The sequence below is a fragment of the Gopherus evgoodei genome, chromosome 2 (genome assembly GCF_007399415.2).
Source record: "Gopherus evgoodei ecotype Sinaloan lineage chromosome 2, rGopEvg1_v1.p, whole genome shotgun sequence".
Classification (NCBI taxonomy): domain Eukaryota; kingdom Metazoa; phylum Chordata; order Testudines; family Testudinidae; genus Gopherus; species Gopherus evgoodei.
In genome coordinates, this window is record NC_044323.1 from 59700301 (window position 1) to 59720202 (window position 19902).

A 19902-nucleotide genomic window follows, 5' to 3' on the forward strand; every position below is an offset into this window, starting at 1 on the left:
GAAGAAGCAGCCAGTCAGGACCCTGTAGGCTCAGATAAATGGAGCTGCAGGGTCTGAGCAGGTCAGTTCCTGGTTGAGGCCAGAGGAGCTGGGAAAGGTGCTCTGTTCTGGTCACAGGCACTCAAGGGAGAACCAGGAGACGTGTTCTGATGGTCCTTGCTTTGAGCAAGGAGAAAGAGGATTTGAGAACTTCAGCCCTGAGGTGTGGGTGAAAAGAGAGAGAGAGAGGGACTATGTGGGAAAAGGCCTGGGGAACAGGAGCAGCGAAGTGAAGGAAGCAGTGCATGGTTGCTGTATGCAGGATCCCTGAGCTGGGACCCAGATGTAGAAGATGGGCCTAGGTCACCTCCTCTCCCCCACCCTGCCAGCCACTGGCAAAGTGGCCTAAGCCCTGAGAAGCTGGCAAGGCTCCTTTAAAAGCCCAACAAAAGGACTGGATTAAAAAGGGCCTAGAGATGGGGCTGAGGACTCTGGTGAAGGCTAACAACATATTGAACTCTTTGCTACCCTAGAAGGGGTTCATCCAGTTGACTATGTGATTTGGCCAGAGGGCTGAGCCACTGAAGGCCTACCAAGCTAGGTTGACAACTTACAGAGCATGACAGGGGCAGGAAACGCCTGCAGTACCACACCCAGTTGCTAGGAGGCCCTCCTGAGGTGAGTGCCCCATCACAAATCCACATGGACTTAAAGGGAAGTGCTATCTCATCTTGGGTTTGTTTTGACTATGATAAAAAGGTGTTATTTTTAGAATAGTTACCTAGCACTCTATTCTAGCATATACAAGGCAAGTCGTACTTTAGTGCGTGCTAAGTAGTTGAGTTGAAGCCTTGGGCTTGGATTAATGAGTTTATGGCTTCAACTCAACCAACTAACACATTCTAAATATTCTCTTTCTTCCTGGCCAAGACAACCCCTTTCAGATTTTCCTCAGTAATGCCTTGAAACAGGGCTCCTAGTGCTAGTTGTCCTTTCCATCCTGACGTGCACCAAGTCCTCACACCTCACTGATCCACACTTGCCTTCCTTCTCTTCAGTGCAGATTAATGAGGGTCTACTGAATATTTGTTTGATGATGGTTTCAATTTTTTCAGAGTTGATAAACTGCAATCCTTGCTAATCTGCAAAGGGACTTGAATGCAGATTCAAGAATTTACAGTCCAAAAGACAAATTATATTCCCCTATCAATTAGTACAATCAATTTCTAAAAAAAAAGAAAATGTAATGAGCATGGAAAGGCATTTTAGGGAAATTAGTTGACTCATATTTTAGGAACTAAAGGAGCAGAAGCTGACTGGCATTCTAGAGTTTGGCTACTTTTTCTGTTTAGTGACAGAATTTTTTAAAATGTGGCTGTATTGTATTGTTTTTAGGGAATTTTATTTGCTACACCTGAGTGTTTAAGGGAACCAAATGATCTTGTATGTCTTTGGCTTCATGAGTCTTCACGTGTTTATGGAGATAAACTAGTGGAACCAAAAGACTGTCATTTTTTCCGTAAAAAGCTGATTGACACTGCACACAAGTATTTTGAGGTAAGGCTATATACTGGAAATATTTTCTTCTGCAATGTTGATTAAATTAAAGTTGTTCAGGGATATGTCAAATTCACTACAAAAATCCTATAGTGTAGCCCAAGAAATTGCAGCCAGTGAATGTGCTGATTCAACATATCTCCTTTAACGTCATCTGCTAGCAGGGTTTCTGTATAAGAAAAGTAAGCGCCTGATTGATGTGGTAGTGGATACTAGCTTTCCAATGACCATAATAAGTAAAGCTTTTTCAATGTGATATCGTTAATTCTGATCTCTGCAAAGTTGGTAATTTTCTTCTTGACTATAGTTCTCCACTCATGATTGATTAGTTGTGAGGATTTTCAAGTATCTGCTGCACTGTTGTTAGCACCTTTAAGCAAACACTTGAGGCCGTCCTTAAAATGGAGGCAATGACCTTCTCACTGTCATGAATCTTCATGTAGTTGAGTGTATTTGAGGTAACAAGATGGTGTTTATTTGATCTTTTTTTTTATCATAACTGTGATACAAATATTTATTTAATACCTTTCTAGCTTTTTCCTTGGGAGACTAATTTTTATTGTATATTAGTTTTTCTCCAGTAGTTTGACTGATTGACAAAACGTATGCAACTATTTAGTGCAAAACAAAATTCTTTTTTTCTTAGTTTTTAATTTCAGCATTTATTTGGGCATCAGATCACTTAGTTATAACAATGTACAGTTTTGTCATCTGGGCATTTGCAAGTACCATAAATATAAGCCAATCTTACAGAAAATAAACAATAATTAGATACACAATAATAAAAGTTTGCAAATAAATACAGGTTATGGTTTCAGATTAGATTTTCTAGGCTTAAATTCTTGTCTGATTTACAATGCAATTACAAGGAATATGCCCTTTCCTCTTACTTTATTTTGTTTTCTTTTAACAACCCTTTCATTAAACTTTACTGCAACCATCTCTCCACTTGCCTAACATGCCATGTACAACAAACAATGTATATCTAGTGCTGTCCATTATATCAGGCATGGCATAACATTCCATTGGGAGTGCAGCAGCAAGTCAGCAGGATACAATAGCTGGATATTAAAGCCTGTAGTTTCTTCTTGAATAAATGGGTGTATTGGTGCCAATACCAAAGTGTGAATTAACTATATAGTGCTGTGATTCTTCAAAAACATTTATTACTCTGAAATATATCCATTCTTTACCAGACAAGGCAGTGGGACTATCAAAAATGGAGCTTATCAAAAAATGCATGTGTATTTATTGGGGGGAAACAGTTTTCTTGATTTTGCCAAAGAAAACCCCAACCCTGTCCCAGATTTCAAACAAACAAACCTGTTTTTGACACTTTGGGTCCTCCCTCTCCCCCTCCCACACTTTCACCCTTTTCCCCTTTACATTTTGCCACTGAAAAAGGACTGAGAAGAGGAAAAACAGATAGTTTTTTCGGGGATAGGGGGGATGACTAAAAAATTGGAAATCTTTTGTGGGCTTGAGGGTTTCATTTATTTTATTGTTGAAAAATTGGAAAATTTAGAAAAACGAAAAATTTCTGCAAAAAAAAAAAAGGAAGGTCGTTTATTGTCAGAAAAAAAAATTCAGATTAAAAATTTTGATCAGCTCTAAACTGAACCTTCCCAGCAAACTATTTGACATTATTGTGGGCTTTTGCTGCACTGTTGGATTAGCCATTAAATGTATGACATTTCCTATGGTTTTGGACATTTTAATTTTTTTTCTCTCCCCACTTGCTAGGGTGTGGAAGATCATCTTCTGCGCCAGCACCCACTCATTTATTGCCATTTTGCAAATGGGGTAGCCAGCCCTCATTACATGCCTGTCAAGGAATGGAAAGTACTGAGGAAGATACTTACAGAGACTCTAGAAAGCTACAATGAGCTTAATGCTTCTATGAACTTAGTTTTATTTGAGGATGCCATGCAGCATGTGTAAGTAGACTTTTTGAAAAAGCCCATTTAAAGACTTATTTATGCAGAGCCCATACAGTCAGGTTTAGAGGAGATACTGCTATCAGAGACTTGTTGGGTAAGACATTGCCTCTTTTGCTAAGTAGAAGCACTTACGCTATAGGTTAGTAGCATTTTTAATAAAATGATTATATTGAGAAGACCATCCAGCAGTGTTCAGGGTGAGAGAACATCACTGATACCATTATGGAAATGCAGCTCAAGACTCTATATCTAAGCTTGACTTCCAGTTTACCTGTAAAGCAGGGATTCAACCTCTTTGTTTTTGTATGAACAGCATTTACCCTTTGAGTACAGAATGATTTTCCTGAGAAATTGCAAGTAAACCCGTTAATTTATTCATTAAAATCATTTTCAAAATGGGTCTTTTGAGAAATTTAGTATGTGTTTAAGGAAAAGAGGGTGGAAATATGAAAAAATCAATAGTCTTTAAAAATCAGGCTAATCTAATCTGGGACAACAAACATTAAAATCATGTTAGTATTGTATAATGTCACTACAGGGCAGAGCTTAGGGATTTTGGGAGCCTTAACGGCACATTTCCATATCTCAGTGTAAGCATAATCTGAACTCTGTGTTTCCTTGGTTTATAATGCTTACAACAACCTGTAATACGTTTTACCCTTAGGTTACTAATAGGTACTCTCAACCTTATCTCTATCTTATTGTTGTTTTTTGTATGGGACTGTAGATTGGAATCCATCATGGAAAAAAATTGCAGTGCAATTTCTGAGATCCAAGTTAAGCTGCAGTAGTTATGTTTACTGGCAATGGCAGGATTGCCGAGAGGATTCAGGGGGCCTGAAGCAAAGCAATTTCAGGGGCCCCTTCCATAAAAAATGTTGCAATACTCTATAATACTATATTCTCATGGGGGCCCCTGCGGGGCCTGGAGCAAATTGCCCCACTTGCTCATTAAAAGCATTGGACAAATATTTTCCATCAAAACTTTTTTTGGATCGAAAACTAGGGGATTTTAAAAAACAGAAAAAATCATGGACAATGTCTGCTTTCCTTCAAAACTTGTTGTGGTTTTTTAAATTGAAAAGCTGAAATTAGTCTGCCAAAACCTGAACATAGTTTGGGGTTTCAGAAGTGTGTGGCCAAATATTTGCTGCTTGCTGTGTTTGCTTGTTTAAAGAAACAATAAAAAAAATTCTGCTTAAAAAAAATCCAAAATTTTTGAACCACTTCAGCTTGTGACCAAATGCCTGAGATTTTTCCAGGTTTCTGATACTCTGCTGGCTTCCTTGACTCATATCCGTCTCCATAACTTTGGGTTCATTTAGGTTAGAACATAAGAATGGCCATACTAGGTCAGACCAAAAGTCCATCCAGCCCAGTATCCTGTCTACCGACAGTGGCTAATGCCAGGTGCCCCAGAGGGAGTGAACCTAACAGGTAATGATCAAATGATCTCTCTCCTGCCATCCATCTCCACCCTCTGACAAACAGAGGCTAGGGACACCATTCCTTACCTATCCTGACTAATAGCCACTAATGGACTTAACCTCCATGAATTTCTCTGTTACCTAGAGACCGGCTCCATGGGGTCCCTCACAAACTGGAGACGGTTAGTGTGGGTTTGTCGTTAGTATAGCTTATGTACATACTCTACAAACTGAGCAGTTGAGCTTCTTCCAGCGTCTGGGATGAGCCTATATTTTGAAAGCTGAAATGCTCAAAATAACACATGCATGTGAATGGACACGGTGCTAAAATTAAATTAACCCAGGGGGTCTCAAACTGGGGGTCGGGATCCCTCAGAGGGTCACGAGGTTATTACTGGGGGTCGTGAGTTGTCAGCCTCCACCTCAAACCCTGCTTTGCCTCCAGCATTTATAATAGTGTTAAATATATAAAAAAGTGTTTTTAATTTATAAGGGTGAGGTCACGCTCAGAGGTTTGCTATGTGAAAGGGGTCACCAATACAAAAGTTTGAGAACCACTGAATTAACCCCTCTGGAGCCTCTGGGAATGCAGGGGAGGGGGGTCTCCCTTGGTAGTGTTGGGAAGGAGGTAGGTGGTGTAGGATATTGCTCTTCTCATGTGATCCCTGCCCCATGGCTCTCTTGGCTCTATCACTGTTAATCTAAAGTGGCTAATTTTAAATGAAGCTACTCTCCCCTGACATGAATCTCCCTATGGCACTGAAATTTAAATGCAGGCTATAATTTGGCATTTGAGAAGTGAAAGGGATGGTAGCCTTAAGGGAAAAGATAACAGCTTGGCTCTTTGTGTTAAACAGCTATCTGCAAGCCTCAAACTGCTGAATGAGCTTGAGGGCAGGGAACAGCCTCCCCAAACAGCCTGGCCCTGCCCCCTCTCCGACCCCCCTGCTCCTTGTCCCCTGATGCCCTCCCCCAAGATCCCCCCCCCAGCCACCACCCCGGGACTCCACCCCCCACAAATCCCCCCTGCTCCCTGTCCCCTGACTGTCCCGACTCCATCCACCCCCCACCAAGTCCTGACAGACTCCCAGAATGCCCACGATCCAACCCCCTGTTCCCCACCCCCTGACCGCCCCCCCCCCGAAACTCTGCCCTCTCCCTGTTCCCTGACTGCCCCTTATCCACCCGCCCCCCGGCTCCAGCCCTCATGCTGCTTACCCCCGCCTCCCCACTCTCCCAGACCCTCACCACATTGCGTCCAGGAGAGGCCCTGGACAGCGCTGCAGCGGCCTGGATCCGGCGGGAACTGAGCTCACAGCCCTGCTGCTTTACCACACAGCTCTGAGCAGGAGGAGCTCAGGCCCCACCTGAGCCATGCTGCTTTAGCTCTGTCCAGGGCTGCTCCTGGACATGGTGCTTTGAGGTGCCGGGGGATGGGGGAGTCTCCAACATTCTCATGGGGGTCTCTGTGGGGCCCAGGGCCTGGGGAAAATTGCCCCACTTGCCCCCCCCCACCACTCTGGGCAGCCCTGGGCAATGGAGGCAACTGAGCAATTTTTCTGTTTTCAGGAGCTAATGGAAGGATTCTGCTCAGTCAGTGGAGCACAGACTCAAAATAGCTTCTACTTTTCACCATTTAGAACTTCTGTCTAATATACCCAGTCTCTCAATTAATGTGCAACACTTTGATTCCCAGGGAGTTATAGTGATCCCTGCTGACAAAGGTTAGTTTTGCTAATGCAGTTCCTATTGCTTGTGGAGTCAAAACTTCTAAAATGGAACTTTTTCTCATTGTTAAGTTGTACTAGTATTTCTGCCTCTCTGTTATGTTTTATCTAGCACATGCTCAGTGGGGCAGGTACCGTGAGAGTCATCCTTAATAGAGCAGTCCAGTAAGGAAATCTCTGCCCAAGCAGAGTAAAAAGTAGTTTAAATTAGAAAAATAATCCAATGGATTTTTTTCTTGAGGGTTGTAGACTCAGTTCTCCTGATAGGGAGATATAAGTGATTATCAGAATGCCGAAGCCTTCTCTTGAAATGTTGGTAGCCCATTAACTTCTCACTGATAAAATCTAGAGACAGCAAGTAGTGTCTTTGTATGTCAGGCAAGTAGCGGAGCTTCATAGAGAACCTCAGGAGCAGCAGCCCCTGAAAGGTACTTTTGAAGCTGAATTCTCTAAAACTTTTTTCCCTGTTGCTATTACTCTTATGAATCAAGTCAAGTCTCTACATTGATTTGATAAGGATAGCTTTGCCCATGAGCTCAACATATCAGTCAGTCTTGATTTAACAGGTTTGCTGTTTTCCTTTCAGGAGATATCCGTATTAGACACACATCTCCTTCTACTGCTTAATTCAAAAAATTCCACTCAAGAATAGTTGTCAGGAATGATTTCTGGAATGGGATATATGATCAGGTGTGATGACAATGTTTAAATTATCACACTATGTCTAGGGTACTCAGTGGGGCAAAAGGTCAAGGTGTCTTCAGACATCTCTGTTATGGTGATATTGAACAGTAATAACCCTAGAATCAGATGACTGAAAATCTTGAAATTTCAAAAGATAATTTTCAGGATTTTTTTTAAATGAGCTTTTTTTTTCTTTTTTTTACTAACTCAACCTAGATTACAGTTTATAACATAAAATGTCTGTTTTCTCTCTAACTCTTAGAAGCACTGATCTGTGGATAAAAAAATATCAATACTTCCAACAGATCCTCATGAAACTAAATCATGATTATTCTGATCCAAATTCTCATCTGGTGTAAACTGGCACAGCTCCATTGACTTCAGCTGACAATTTGGTCTGTGGTTTAACATCACCTTGGCTTAGGATGGTTGCTAACCAGCCAAGTTCTTTCTTTAAATTCTAAGCTAAAAATGTCAGGTGTAAATTGAAGGCTGATCTTCAAACATGTCTTCATGAAGTGATTCTTTAGCAAAATTTAGTTAAGCCCTTTGTCTTGATGGTCCAGATCTCCTTATACTAAGAGTATGTCTACACTACAAAATTAGGTCGATTTTAATAGTTGATTTTTTAGAAATCGATTTGATACAGTCAATTGTGTGTGTCCCCACTAAGTGCATTAAGTCAGCGGTGAGGCTAGCATAGACTTTCAGAGCATTGCACTGTGGGTAGCTATCCCACAGTTCCTGCAGTCTCCGCCGCCCATTGGAATTCTGGGTTGAGCTCCCAGTGCCTGATGGGGCAAAAACATTGTCGCGAGTGGTTCTGGGTACATGTCATCAGGCCCGCCTCCCTCCCTCCCTCCCTCTGTGAAAGCAATGGCAAAAAATAGTTTCTTGCCTTTTTTCCTGGGTTACTTCTGCAGCTGACATACCACGGCAAGTGTGGAGCCCGCTCAGCTCACTGTCACCCTTTGTCTCCTGGGTGCTGCTGGCAGATGCAGTACTGCAGTGCTACACAGCAGCATCCCCTTGTCTTGCCTATGGCACATGGTACAATATGACTGCTAGCCATCGTCGTCGTCCCGTGGGTGCTCCTGGCCGACCTCTGTTAGGTTGGTCGGGGGTGCCTGGGCAAACATGGATGCTCCTGGCCGGCCTCGATGAGGTCGGTCGGGGACGCCTGGACAAAAAAGGGAATGACTCCAGGTCATTCTCTTCTTTAAGTTTCATCTAATGGAGATTCAGCCCTGCCTGGAATATCATGCTAGCTGGAGGCTTCTGCCTCAGGCTGCTCTCTGAGTCAGCAGCGCCACGCAGTTGCACCTACCCCAGCCTATCCCTTGCTCCCATGACTCATGAAGCCTGGATAGTAGTAAAGAGCAGTTCAACTATAGGCTGAGCAAGTGCAGAATGGTGGCAGAATGTGCCTTTGAACATTTAAAAGCTCACTGGCTCAGTTTACTGTCTCGGTAGACCTCAGCGAAACCAATATTCCCATCGTTATTACTGCTTGCTGTGTGCTCTACAATACCTGTGAGAGGGAGACATTTATGGTGAGGCGGGAGTTGAGGCAAATCGCCTGGCCACTGATTATGCGCAGCCAGACACCCGGGCAGTTAGAAGAGCACAGCAGGGTGCGCTGTGCATCAGAGAAGCTTTGAAAACTAGTTTCACAACTGGCCAGGCTACGGTGTGAAAGTTGTGTTTGTTTCTCCTTGATGAAAACCCGCTCCCTTGGTTCACTCTACTTCCCTGTAAGCCAACCGCCCTCCCCTCCCCACTTTGATCGCTGCTTGCAGAGGCAATAAAGTCATTGTTGTTTCAAATTCATGCATTTTTTATTAATTTGTCACACAAATGGGGGGATAACTGCCATAGTAGCCCGGGAGGGGTGAGGGAGGAGGGAAGCACAAGGGTGGGATAGTTGTAGGGGCACCCCTTAGAATATCATGCAGCTCATCATACAAGTGGCATGTCTGGGACTCTGACTCAAAGCGGCCGTTTGCCTCTCTGGTTCTTTGATAGTCTTTATGCGGCATTGCTGTGGGTCCCTGTTCTGACCTCTGTCCTCCATGCCCTTGGAGATTTTTTTTCCAAATATTCTGGCATTTGGTCTTTTGGAACGGCGTTTGGATAGCATGGATTAGTCTCCCCATATAGCAATCAGGTGCAGTACCTCCCATTTGGTCCATGCTGGAGCTCTTTTGTGATTCTGGGACTCCATAGTCACCTGTGCTGATCAGCTCTGCATGGTCACCTGTGCTGATCAGCTCGCTACGCTGGCCAAACAGGAAATTAAATTCAAAAGTTTGTAGGGCTTTTCCTATCTACCTAGCCAGTGCATCTGAGCTGAGAATGCTGACCAGAGCAGTCACAATGGGGCACTCTGGGATAGCTCCTGGAGGCCAATACTGCCAAATTGTGTCCACACTACCCCAAATTTGACCCAGCAGGGTCAATTTCAGTACTAATCCCCTTGTCGGGGAGGACTACAGAAATCAATTTTAAGAGTTCTTTAAGCCGACAAAAATGGCTTCATCATGTGGATGGGTGCAGGGTTAAAGCAATCTAACACTGCTAAATTTGACCTAAACTCATAGTGTAAACCAGGGCTAAATGCCTGATGTGCTCTTAAACACCTGATCTATGCCCATTGACGTTAAATGAAATTTTTTTTACTTCAGTAGGCATTGATTAGGCATTTAAAATGTTGCTTAACAGGAGGTCACCCTAAAGGTTGTACATCCAGTGAATTCCGGTAGAGGAATGGAGCTACATCTATGCTATTTGGGCAAGGAAGATTGATCTCATCTACCTATCAAGATTCCCAAATATTGGAGAAAGTTGGCAATAGAAAGATGAAATGATGATAGCCTGTATATGGAGCAGCCTAATACAAAAATAGTTGGCCTTAAATTAAATATCCAGGGAAATTAGAAATGAATTAATATGGTCCTTGTAATCTATATTGTATTCATTTTTCCATTGTCAGGTGCCGCATTAGTCGCATCTTGGAAGCCCCTCGGGGTTATGCACTTCTTATTGGAGTAGGCGGTAGTGGAAAACAAAGCTTATCTAGGCTGGCCGCATACATCAGTTCCCTTGACGTGTTCCAGATCATGCTGAAGAAAGGTTATGGGATCCAGGACTTGAGGGTAAACCAATAAATAATATTTGATTCTCCCAAGAATTAGTGACTTTCAGAAGTTGCTGTTTGGAACCTGTCTAATGACAATAAGAGTGCAGGAAGGGCAGTACAACTTGAGATTAGAGCTGGGCAAAAATTTTAAGACCAAAAAAGGTTAAAAATACCCCCAAACTTGAAAAATATTGGTTCAGACAAAATACTTAATTTCTTTTTCAACTTTTTCAGTTCTCTGAAAAATTTAAATAATTTTGTTCTGGGTCGACCCTAAATGAATTTTTTATTTGTTTGTTATTTTTCATTGGCTAGTAAATTGAAAAATCAGTTATTTTCACAGCTCTTCTTTCAGTAACAAAACTTGTGGTTCCTTTGGTTTTCAGCTATGCTTTTAAAATTTTCTTTAGCTCAGAGAAATTGTACATGGAAGAGTACTTTTGCGCCTATTTACATATTTTATGGTATTTTGGTAGTTTCCCGTAAATCCTGTGGGAATTCCTCCCCTCCCCCGTATCCCAGAAGTAGCTATTTTCTAAGCTACAATGATCTGGGTAAAAAACTATGGTACTTACAATTATCCCCTTTCGTATTAGTTTTTGGTGATCAGTTGTAAGCTCATTAAGTGAAATAATACCGTCACATGGACAATTGCAGGGCAAAATTCTGTCCTCTGTGACAGTGCTTCTCAAAGTCAAGCTGCCACTTGTTCAGGGAAAGCCCTTGGTGGTCCGGGCTGGTTTGTTTACCTGCCGCGTCCACAGGTTTGGCAGATCGTGGCTCCCACTGGCCGCAGTTTGCTGCTCCAGGACAAGGGGGGCTGTGGGAAGCAGCATGGGCCGAGGGATGTGCTGGCCGCCCTTCCTGCAGCCCCCATTGACCTGGAGCAGCGAACCACAACCAGTGGCAGCCGCGATCGGCCGAACCTGTGGAAGCGGCAAGTAAACAAGCGAGCCCAGACCACCAGGGACTTTCCCTGAAGAAGCTGTGGACTGGCTTTGAGAAGCACTGCTCTATTACATGTGAGCCATTTAAATTAATGGAGCTACTCATATACTTAAAGTTAAGCATGTGCTTAAGTGATCTGTTGGATCAGGACTGGATTGCTGAGGACCTGGGGGATTGAGTCCTGTGTGCACTAATAGGGGAAGAGGTTATATGAAATTTCTTCTCCCCCACATTCCTTGTGGAGCAGCAAGTGAAGATTCCAAATCTACTGGCCAGAGTACTAGATGAGGGTCTGTGTATGACCCTGGTTGGTGCACTATGGCCCAAATAGAAAATTATCTGCCGGTTTGGACAGTGGTCAAACCACCAAAGCATATGCTTCATTGGCTATTAAGTGCAAAGGGAAGGTACAACAGTAAGATAGGCTCCAGTGCACACTCCTCCCCCAAGCCATCCTTCCCAGCACGAGCACAAAGTCTGAAAACACACCCCATAATGGGTTCTCCTCTACTTCCCATCCATAGAACCTTGCAAGCATATAATAGAAAAGGCAGGATTTTGCCTATGGCAAGAATTTATTTTTATGCTGCTTTTCTTCCCTATTTGAAGAATATTAATTTGAAACCACCAGAAGTTAAGAGGATTGCATGAAGTTCGAATGGCAGAATTTGCATCTCACTGAGCTGCTGTTGCCACCTGATGGAAAACTCTGAAGCATTCTGGTTAGGGAGGATTCCAAGTATAGAGCAATTTGTTTTTTGTATTCTTCAGTTTGTGTGAAATAATCCTTGTATCCTGAAGTCGTCATCATCTGCTCGTCTCCCTGATCATTTCTACAATTAATTGTGATGTCAGATTTGGGGACAATGGCTTCAAGTGAAGACTTGGGGCTTTTCTACACTGCCCTGCAGTTCACACTATGGGAGTGTGAATGGTAGTTTGCCCCAAAGTGCTGTGCTCTGATTCCTTCATCTAGACAGTGTGGGAGCAAACCAGAAGGTTCCTAGTTGACATGCTGTTTGATGACTATGGGTATGGCTACACTTGCAACTTCAAAGCGCTTTGAAGTGCAAGTGTGGTCACGGCGCCAGCGCTGGGAGAGAGCTCTCCCAGCGCTGCAGGTACTCCACCTCCCTGTAGGGATTATCTTACAGCACTGGGAGCCGGGCTGCCAGTGCTGGGGCAGTGTTTACACTGGCGCTTTACAGCGCTGTAACTTGCTGCACTCAGGGGTGTGTTTTTTTTCACACTCCTGAGCGAGAAAGTTGCAGCGCTGTAAAGCGCCAGTGTAGCCAAGGCCTATGTTAAAATGAACTAGGAACCTTAGTTCATGCCCTTAGCGTCCACACAGGGGGAGTTAAAGCATAGCATTTTGGTGTAAACTGCAATTCAGTTTGGGCTTTAGGGCTGTGTGGCAGTGTAGACATAGCCTAAGATGTAGCAGGAGATGAATTTTTGCCCCAAACTATTGAGAAGAGGAAATGAGGGAGGAACCTGCTGACATCTGTCAGAGCCAGAGGATCTCCCTAGCACTGGACCACGTGGCTGGCTGAGCATATAAACTGGCATTGTATATAATCTATATCACAAAAGAAATCAAATCCAGATGCAGTAATGTCTTATCTTTTTCTAAATTATTTATTCTGCATTTGTACAATGCTTAGGCCAATGTGATCCAGATCCATAACTGGGGCTCCTAGGTGCTGTCGCAATACAAACAATAATCACATACCATTCCTCTTTTAGTGAAATTCTTCAATGCTGTTCCTAGTAAAACAAAACAAAAAAACCCTTTGCATTCTGCATACAACAGATACAATAAGAAAACCAATCAAAAAGACTAAGCTGGCTTTTCTGTGTAATGCCCAGACATTAGCAGCATAATTAAAATTGTTCTTGAGAGGGAGTTACTTGGCAGAGGTGTTACAATATCAGTTTTCACTATATTAGGAGGTAATTCTTATTGATTAGCAGCCTGTTTTCATCATCTCCACTTGGTCCTGTCAAAGCCACCATTTTTGTCATCAGATGTCTAAAACGGGAGGTAACCTGCTTTTTTCCCTTTTGAATGCAATGTGGCAAGCTAAAAAGCTGTAAATAAATTGTAAAGGCAAGAGGGCATTGCTGTCAATTACATGCATTTCATGTAATTTTTTTCCCCCTGTATCAACACTTTAACAAAACATGAATGATTGCCTCTTTTCTTTACAGGTAGATCTTGCCAATTTGTATATCAAGACTGGAGCCAAGAGCATGCCCACTGTGTTTTTGCTGACAGATGCTCATGTTGCAGACGAACGCTTTCTTGTGCTGATTAATGACTTGTTGGCATCAGGTGATTAGAACAACACATTTCTTGAAAGATCTTCCTCAAAGACAAATGATCTGTGGTTTCAGTGAACTTTAGAGAGAGATTATTTGTCTTTGAGATGTTTGCAGGGAGAATCCTTTAGAAGATGCCATTTAAACCCAGCTAACTTGAGTATTATACCTAATTTCCTTAAGGAATCAGTGCCCCCTTGAGAAGGCTAATAACAAGGTCATCTAATTCATAGATGGTAGACTTCGTGCACCTGATTCTCTTCGTCGCTTATGCCATTTTACACTGGTGTAATTCCATTGATTTAATGACATTTATTCTGATTATACCAGTGAGAGAGAGGAGCATTGGGCTCTGTTAATATTTTAGGGTATGGATTCTGAATTTGGAGATCACAAACAGGACAAGGGCAGTGTGACAAGGTTGCAACTCACCACCACAGCACCTCATGCTGGTGACTCTGGGAATTAGCTCAGTCCAGTGGAGCGCCCCCTCCTGGTGTTGTCCCGTCCATCATCTCGCCCTCAGTTGGCATGTCTGAACCTGTGTTGCTCCCCGCTTGGTGGTGTCCTCTTCTGGATCACTGCCCTTTGGCAGTGCCCCTTAGTCCATCCTCACTTTCTTCCGGGGGGCGGAGGGGGAGTGTCAAGCAGCTGTGTCTCTACACCTCAGCCAGTGTGGGCCAACTGCACCCCCAAAGTCACACCCCTCTTGGCCGGGGGTTGGTGCAGCTTTACACGGCTGCTCCCATTGGCCGGCTGTAAGGGAAGGGGGGGAGATCCAGGCCCGCCCACTACTCTGGGTCCCAATCCAGGGACCCTCCAGTGGCAGCCATCTTGCCCTTATCTCCCTCTATCTGTCCACGTCCCTGGGCCGCTTCCCCTTCAGCCCCTTGCACCAGCTAGGCCCTTCCCCTCAGGGCCTGCAGCCTAGCAGACACCAGGCTGGGGTTCTCTTCTGCTCCCCCGGGCCTGCCCAGCACTGCGCTGCGCTGTCTCTGGTGCTAGTCTCCCCGCTCTGGAGACAGACTTCACCTCTCAAAGGCCTGGGACAGACTGACTCTCATCTCCCTGAGCAGCCGTTTTATAGGGCTGAGCCTGGCCCTGATCGGCTACCTCCAATCTGGGCCCTGATTGGCTACCTCCTATTATCTGTCCATCTGTGCAGGCCCACTGGCCTGCTGCAGCCCTAACTTCTTAGGGAGTGGGCAGCTACCCACTACAGGCAGGTTATGACCAGCATCTCATTTCTTAAGAGGGGAGTCCTGAAACTCTTTTCACTTTTAACATGGGGTCACTGTTTGGAAAAATTTGAGAAGTACTGTTTTAGAGGACAGTATGAATGTGCTTCATGGTTCATAGAAGTAAAACACAGATTTTTTTTTCACTTGAAAGAAAATTCTCTCTCTGGATAAAAATGTATGAGTAGCACTAGCTGTTGTTTATTCCCATAGCACATAGGAGCCCCAATCACGGACCTGTATCCCATTGTGCTACGGTCTGTACAGACAGGATAAAAAGATGATCCCTGCTGGTAGACCATATAAAACATAGTTTAATTAATAGTTTGGATTCTTGTTTTTTGGGACTTTTATGATTTCTTCCCTCCCCCCCCCCCCTTATGCTGTTATGTAGGAGCAGTTCCAGATCTATTCAGCAATGAAGATATGGATGGCATTATTACAGGAATTAGGAATGAAGTCCGAAGCCTGGGTCTGATTGACACCAGAGAAAATTGTTGGAGATTCTTTTTGGACAGAATGCGACTACAACTAAAAGTAAGGAAAATCACATGTGAAAGAAACTTTGTGAAACCAGCAGCTGGTTATGGAAAATTGAATTATTTGAATATGCTATAGTGTGTGTTTAGAATCCAGGATGCTACACGTAAAGATATATATTTCCACATGGGTAATGCCTTTCACAGTGAGCTTACATCTATATAGTGGCTTTCATGCAGAAAGATCTCAAAGTAATGTACAAATGGGTTACAAACTATAAGCCTAATTCTTCCCTAAATCTGTCTTGAAGTTATTGGGAGTTTTACCTGAGTAAGGATTTCTGGACTGGGGTGTAACATTATATGTGAGTGTATTTAGATACAGGCCTTATCAACACTTAGGCTCTAACCCCTGGTTAGCTGCACTGGTGTAAATCATGTCTGCATAAGCATTTGCACTAGTGATTACAATTTCACTTGAGTCCCCTTCACTCCCTATCATAATGCAGTTGTTTTTATAAGTAAAATGTTGGAGCTGTTTAACAGAGCAGTGCTACAAAGCAGTTTAGGGCAGGATGTGAAGAAGAATGCCATATCCTATTTTCCTGTCGGGGAAATGTTATCTAGGCAAAACATAATTATTCATGTTGGACACTGGAAAACGGAAGCCAACCACTCTGCTCTTGTGAAAAGTGTCATGGGGGTCTTTGAAGGCTTTAAGGTCACACACACCTCAATTTTACATCTCCTCTATACAGATAAAAAGAATATCCTGTATTATAACCATTAAAAAAAAAAGCTTTGAAATGGATAAAAATCCTTGTGCTGCTGGGGTTAAGCTGATCTCTAACGAATTTTCACCTCTTTTCACATCCACTTACTCTCCGCTACTTTATGTCTTCTGCAGTCCTCTTGTGTTGCAATCACTTCTGTCCTCCACTGTTGGCTTCTTCTTTAACCCAGGATTGTGGTGAACATTGGATACTGGACTCTAGAGGCATAGGGAGGGTTTGGTATGAATTGCATTCTCTGCTGCTTTTGATCATCAGGGTTGAAGTGCATCAGAGCTGAATGGGGAAAGTAGCTGCCCACTTTATATCTAGCTGTAGTTAGTGTTGTTTGTCTCTCAGTCTCATGAACATCAAATTCATAGGCAATTTTTTTTAAGAAGGGAGGAAAAAAGCTGTGAATTCTTGTATATCTCCTCCTCAATTTTTTTCTTCTCCCTTCCCTCCCTTTCCCTTCTCTTCCCTTTGTATCCCTCTGATTGCTCCTATGATTTCATTATTTTTAAAAGGCCTTTTAAAAAACCTGCTTTCAAAATGCCTCTTACCTTGCCACCATTTTGCAGGTCTCCCACTGTGCAAATTACCATTTCTGCAGACAGCAACAGGGGGTATCTATTCACTTGGCACAGACTGCGAAGTAGAGATGTTGTTGTTCCGTAGGAGATATAAAATTCATGAGTTAACACGCTGGCAGATATCTGTATGTACTTATGGTTATAGCTGGGTGACCCTCCTCCTCCCTACCTCCTTTCCTGAGATTTTCAGTGTAAACACAGACTAATAAGATATAAAAAGGAATATATTAAGTATTTCAATCAATTCCTGAACCTCAAGCTTAATGAAGGTAAAAACATCTCTTTACTGTTCAGCATTTTACTAAAATTAACACTATATATTAAGACCCTGTTTCCTTTGTGATCACTGCTCATCTTGTACCCTAGTTAGGTCTGGGGGAAGTATCTGGACTTCAGATTAACTCTGGACAATTTTTTTTTTTTGGACAAAACACGAAAATGTGCGTTTTCTGGGGTCTGAAACTATTAGTTGTATTTACCTAAATTTGTTGAATTGTTTGACTGGAAAAATATTGAAATTAGTCTAAACATTTTGTTCCCACTTTGATTCAAAATGGCATTTCAATTTTAAATACGGCCAGTTAAAAAAAGAAAAACCACTCGAAACTGGCTAAAAAGAATTAAAAAAACCAGAAAAAATTGTTTTGGGATGACTCAAAATGTTCTGGTTGATTCAAAACAATTTTTTCTAGTTTTCAATTCATCAAAAAAGTTTCTAAAAAATTGGTTTAGTTCAAATTGAACAGGATTTTTTCCCTGTATTTTTCAGTTTGGTCCCAGAACTGAAAATCCATTATTTGTTCAGCTCTAGTCCAAATTCAAGGAGTCAAAGCACACAGTGTACCTATTTGAACCACAGCATTAGAAGTGCAAAAGGCAGTCATTTGGGGCATAGACAAAGAAGGTTTTATAGAAGGATAGAAAGAAAAAAAGAAATGTATGAAAGCTGTGGAAAGGCTGAGACAGCCCATTGAAAATATTTGCTTAAATATCAAACCTGTAAGGTAAAAGTAAAAAAGCAAAATGCCAGGATAAGAATGACAACATTGTTCCGTTTGGAGCTTCAAAACAACTCTGCTATTAAAGTGTGGGGCTGACATCAGTTTTGCTTATGTTGGTATAAATCCTAACAACTTTTGCTAATGTTACTGTTGTTTCAGCCAGTTCCCCTCCTCTCTTCCATGACTGTTCATTCCTCACTTTTCCCACATCCTGTCTCCTTAGTTATCTTCATCATTTGCTGTAGAAATTAGCTCTGAAATGCTTTTGAATTCTGGGGCCCTTGCCTACTGGTCACCAAAATAAGCACTGGTGGCAGTTTGTTGGCTACATCAGAGCAAATGCAAGAACACATTACTAGAATGTAAATTTTAAAATCTCAAGAAGTTCTGTGTGTGAGGACTGAAAAGCAGGTGGGATGCGTAGATAATTCACTAAATCTACAATTTTATAGGCTAAGAGAGAGTTAAAAGAAAGCATAAAAAAATACAGTACCTTGTAGATACTCGTGAGTTATTTTGAGTGGAAAAATCAAGTAAGCTTACGTAGAAAAGCATCTGCACCCCAAAAGTGCAATATTAATAATAATTCCACAGGTTTAATTAAATAGGTCATCAAAAGTAATTATTATACTATAAAAGTATTGTGCCTAACATTTTAAAAAGGAAAAAAACTACTGATTGGAATGGAAGACTGAGAAACTGTTAAATTCTGAGTTGCTCCTTGCTTAGCAGTGTGTGCAAGACTTTGGATTTTGATTGTCCTTGCATCAAAGGTACTCAGAAAGCTGGGTATGAAATCTGCTTGAATGTGAGGAACACAGGCTTGGTCTACACTACAGCATTAGGTTGACATAAGGCAGCTTATATTGACCTAATTATGTCAGTGTACACACTACAGACTTGCTCCTGCTAGGCTGCCCCGAGGCTCCCGGCTTCCCGCCTGGAGCAGGGCTGCACCTACCTGGCTCCCCAGTCCCAGCCAGGCTGTTGCCCAGACTCCTGGCTCCCCATTCCCTGCTGGGAGTCCAGCTGCATTGAAGCTCCCTGCTTCCCACTGGGAACGTGCAGCCACTCAACAGGGAGCCCGAGAGTCCCAGCAGCCTGACATGGACCGGGGAGCCGAAAGCTGCCCTGGTGGCCGATATGCTGCCTGCGGGGAGCAAGCTGCTGCTCCTATGGGCTCCCAGCAGGGAGCGGAAAGCCGGGAGACTTGGTGCAGCCAAAGTCTCAGCGGGGAATGGGGAGCCTGGAGCCCTGTGGCAACCTGGTGAGGAGACAGGAGATGGGGGGCTCTCAGCCCCCAACATTTCCCCCCCTTCAGTAGGTGGAAGTTCTCCTGGTGAGGATGCACACAACTGACAGAAGAAGGGCAGTGTGGACATGAACCACTGCAGTAATTACTGCAGTAGCTGTAAGTTGACCTAACATAAGTTGACTTATATTTTTAGTGTAGACATACCCTTAGTTAGGTGGGAAAGAAGTAACAGCTTCATGAAACTGCAAGATAGAAAGGGAACACGTGCAAAGGTGTAATAATTACAACTTGGTGTTACAGTTGAACCGAGTGGTTGCAGAGAAGAAGGAGGGCTGTATGGAGGAGGGGGAACCTCTTTGAAGATCACAGAGGAGGAGGGGCATGAAAAAGCTCGGATAATCATCCAGGCTTTTGAGATTCTCTAACAATCTCATATCCTATTTTTGTTCACTCGACTCTGGTTCAAAGCTTATTATTACTGACACATTCTCAAGTGCTATCCAGGATAAATGTACAAGTGAGTTATGGGTAGTGGAATTTGAGGTAAATATGAGGGGGTGTTCCCTCTGTCTGTATATAAATTAGATCAACTAGGGAAAACAGAGTGACTACAGCAAATCAAATCTCCATTATAACATGAAATAGACATTTCCCCCCCCATGCCACACAAAGAAATATAAACACACTGAGATCATAGCTAAAGGGAAGTGAAGCATTGTGCAAAGCATGATGGAAATTGAATTGCTACATGTGAGCACAATTAATTAGGAGTTAAAAAAAAAAAAGTGGGGAGGGGTAAATGGAATAAAAAATGGTGAGGGGTGCAGTGAAAAACTGAGACCA

General features: G+C 42.9%; 1 protein-coding gene across 12 annotated transcripts in view; it reads left to right on the top strand.

The window, feature by feature from the left end:
* DNAH11 (dynein axonemal heavy chain 11) overlaps window positions 1-19902 on the top strand; it is a 296073-nt gene that overhangs the window by 154808 nt on the left and 121363 nt on the right. For 11 of the 12 annotated variants that reach the window (XM_030550733.1, XM_030550734.1, XM_030550737.1 and 8 more), the window contains 5 exons: window positions 1375-1536; window positions 3280-3473; window positions 10307-10469; window positions 13613-13736; window positions 15356-15498. In XM_030550733.1, the coding sequence (XP_030406593.1) occupies window positions 1375-1536; window positions 3280-3473; window positions 10307-10469; window positions 13613-13736; window positions 15356-15498 (786 nt within the window). Of the gene's footprint in view, window positions 1-1374; window positions 1537-3279; window positions 3474-4883; window positions 4914-6472; window positions 6628-10306; window positions 10470-13612; window positions 13737-15355; window positions 15499-19902 lie in introns of those variants that run through there. The other variant, XM_030550745.1, reaches the window with a different exon arrangement.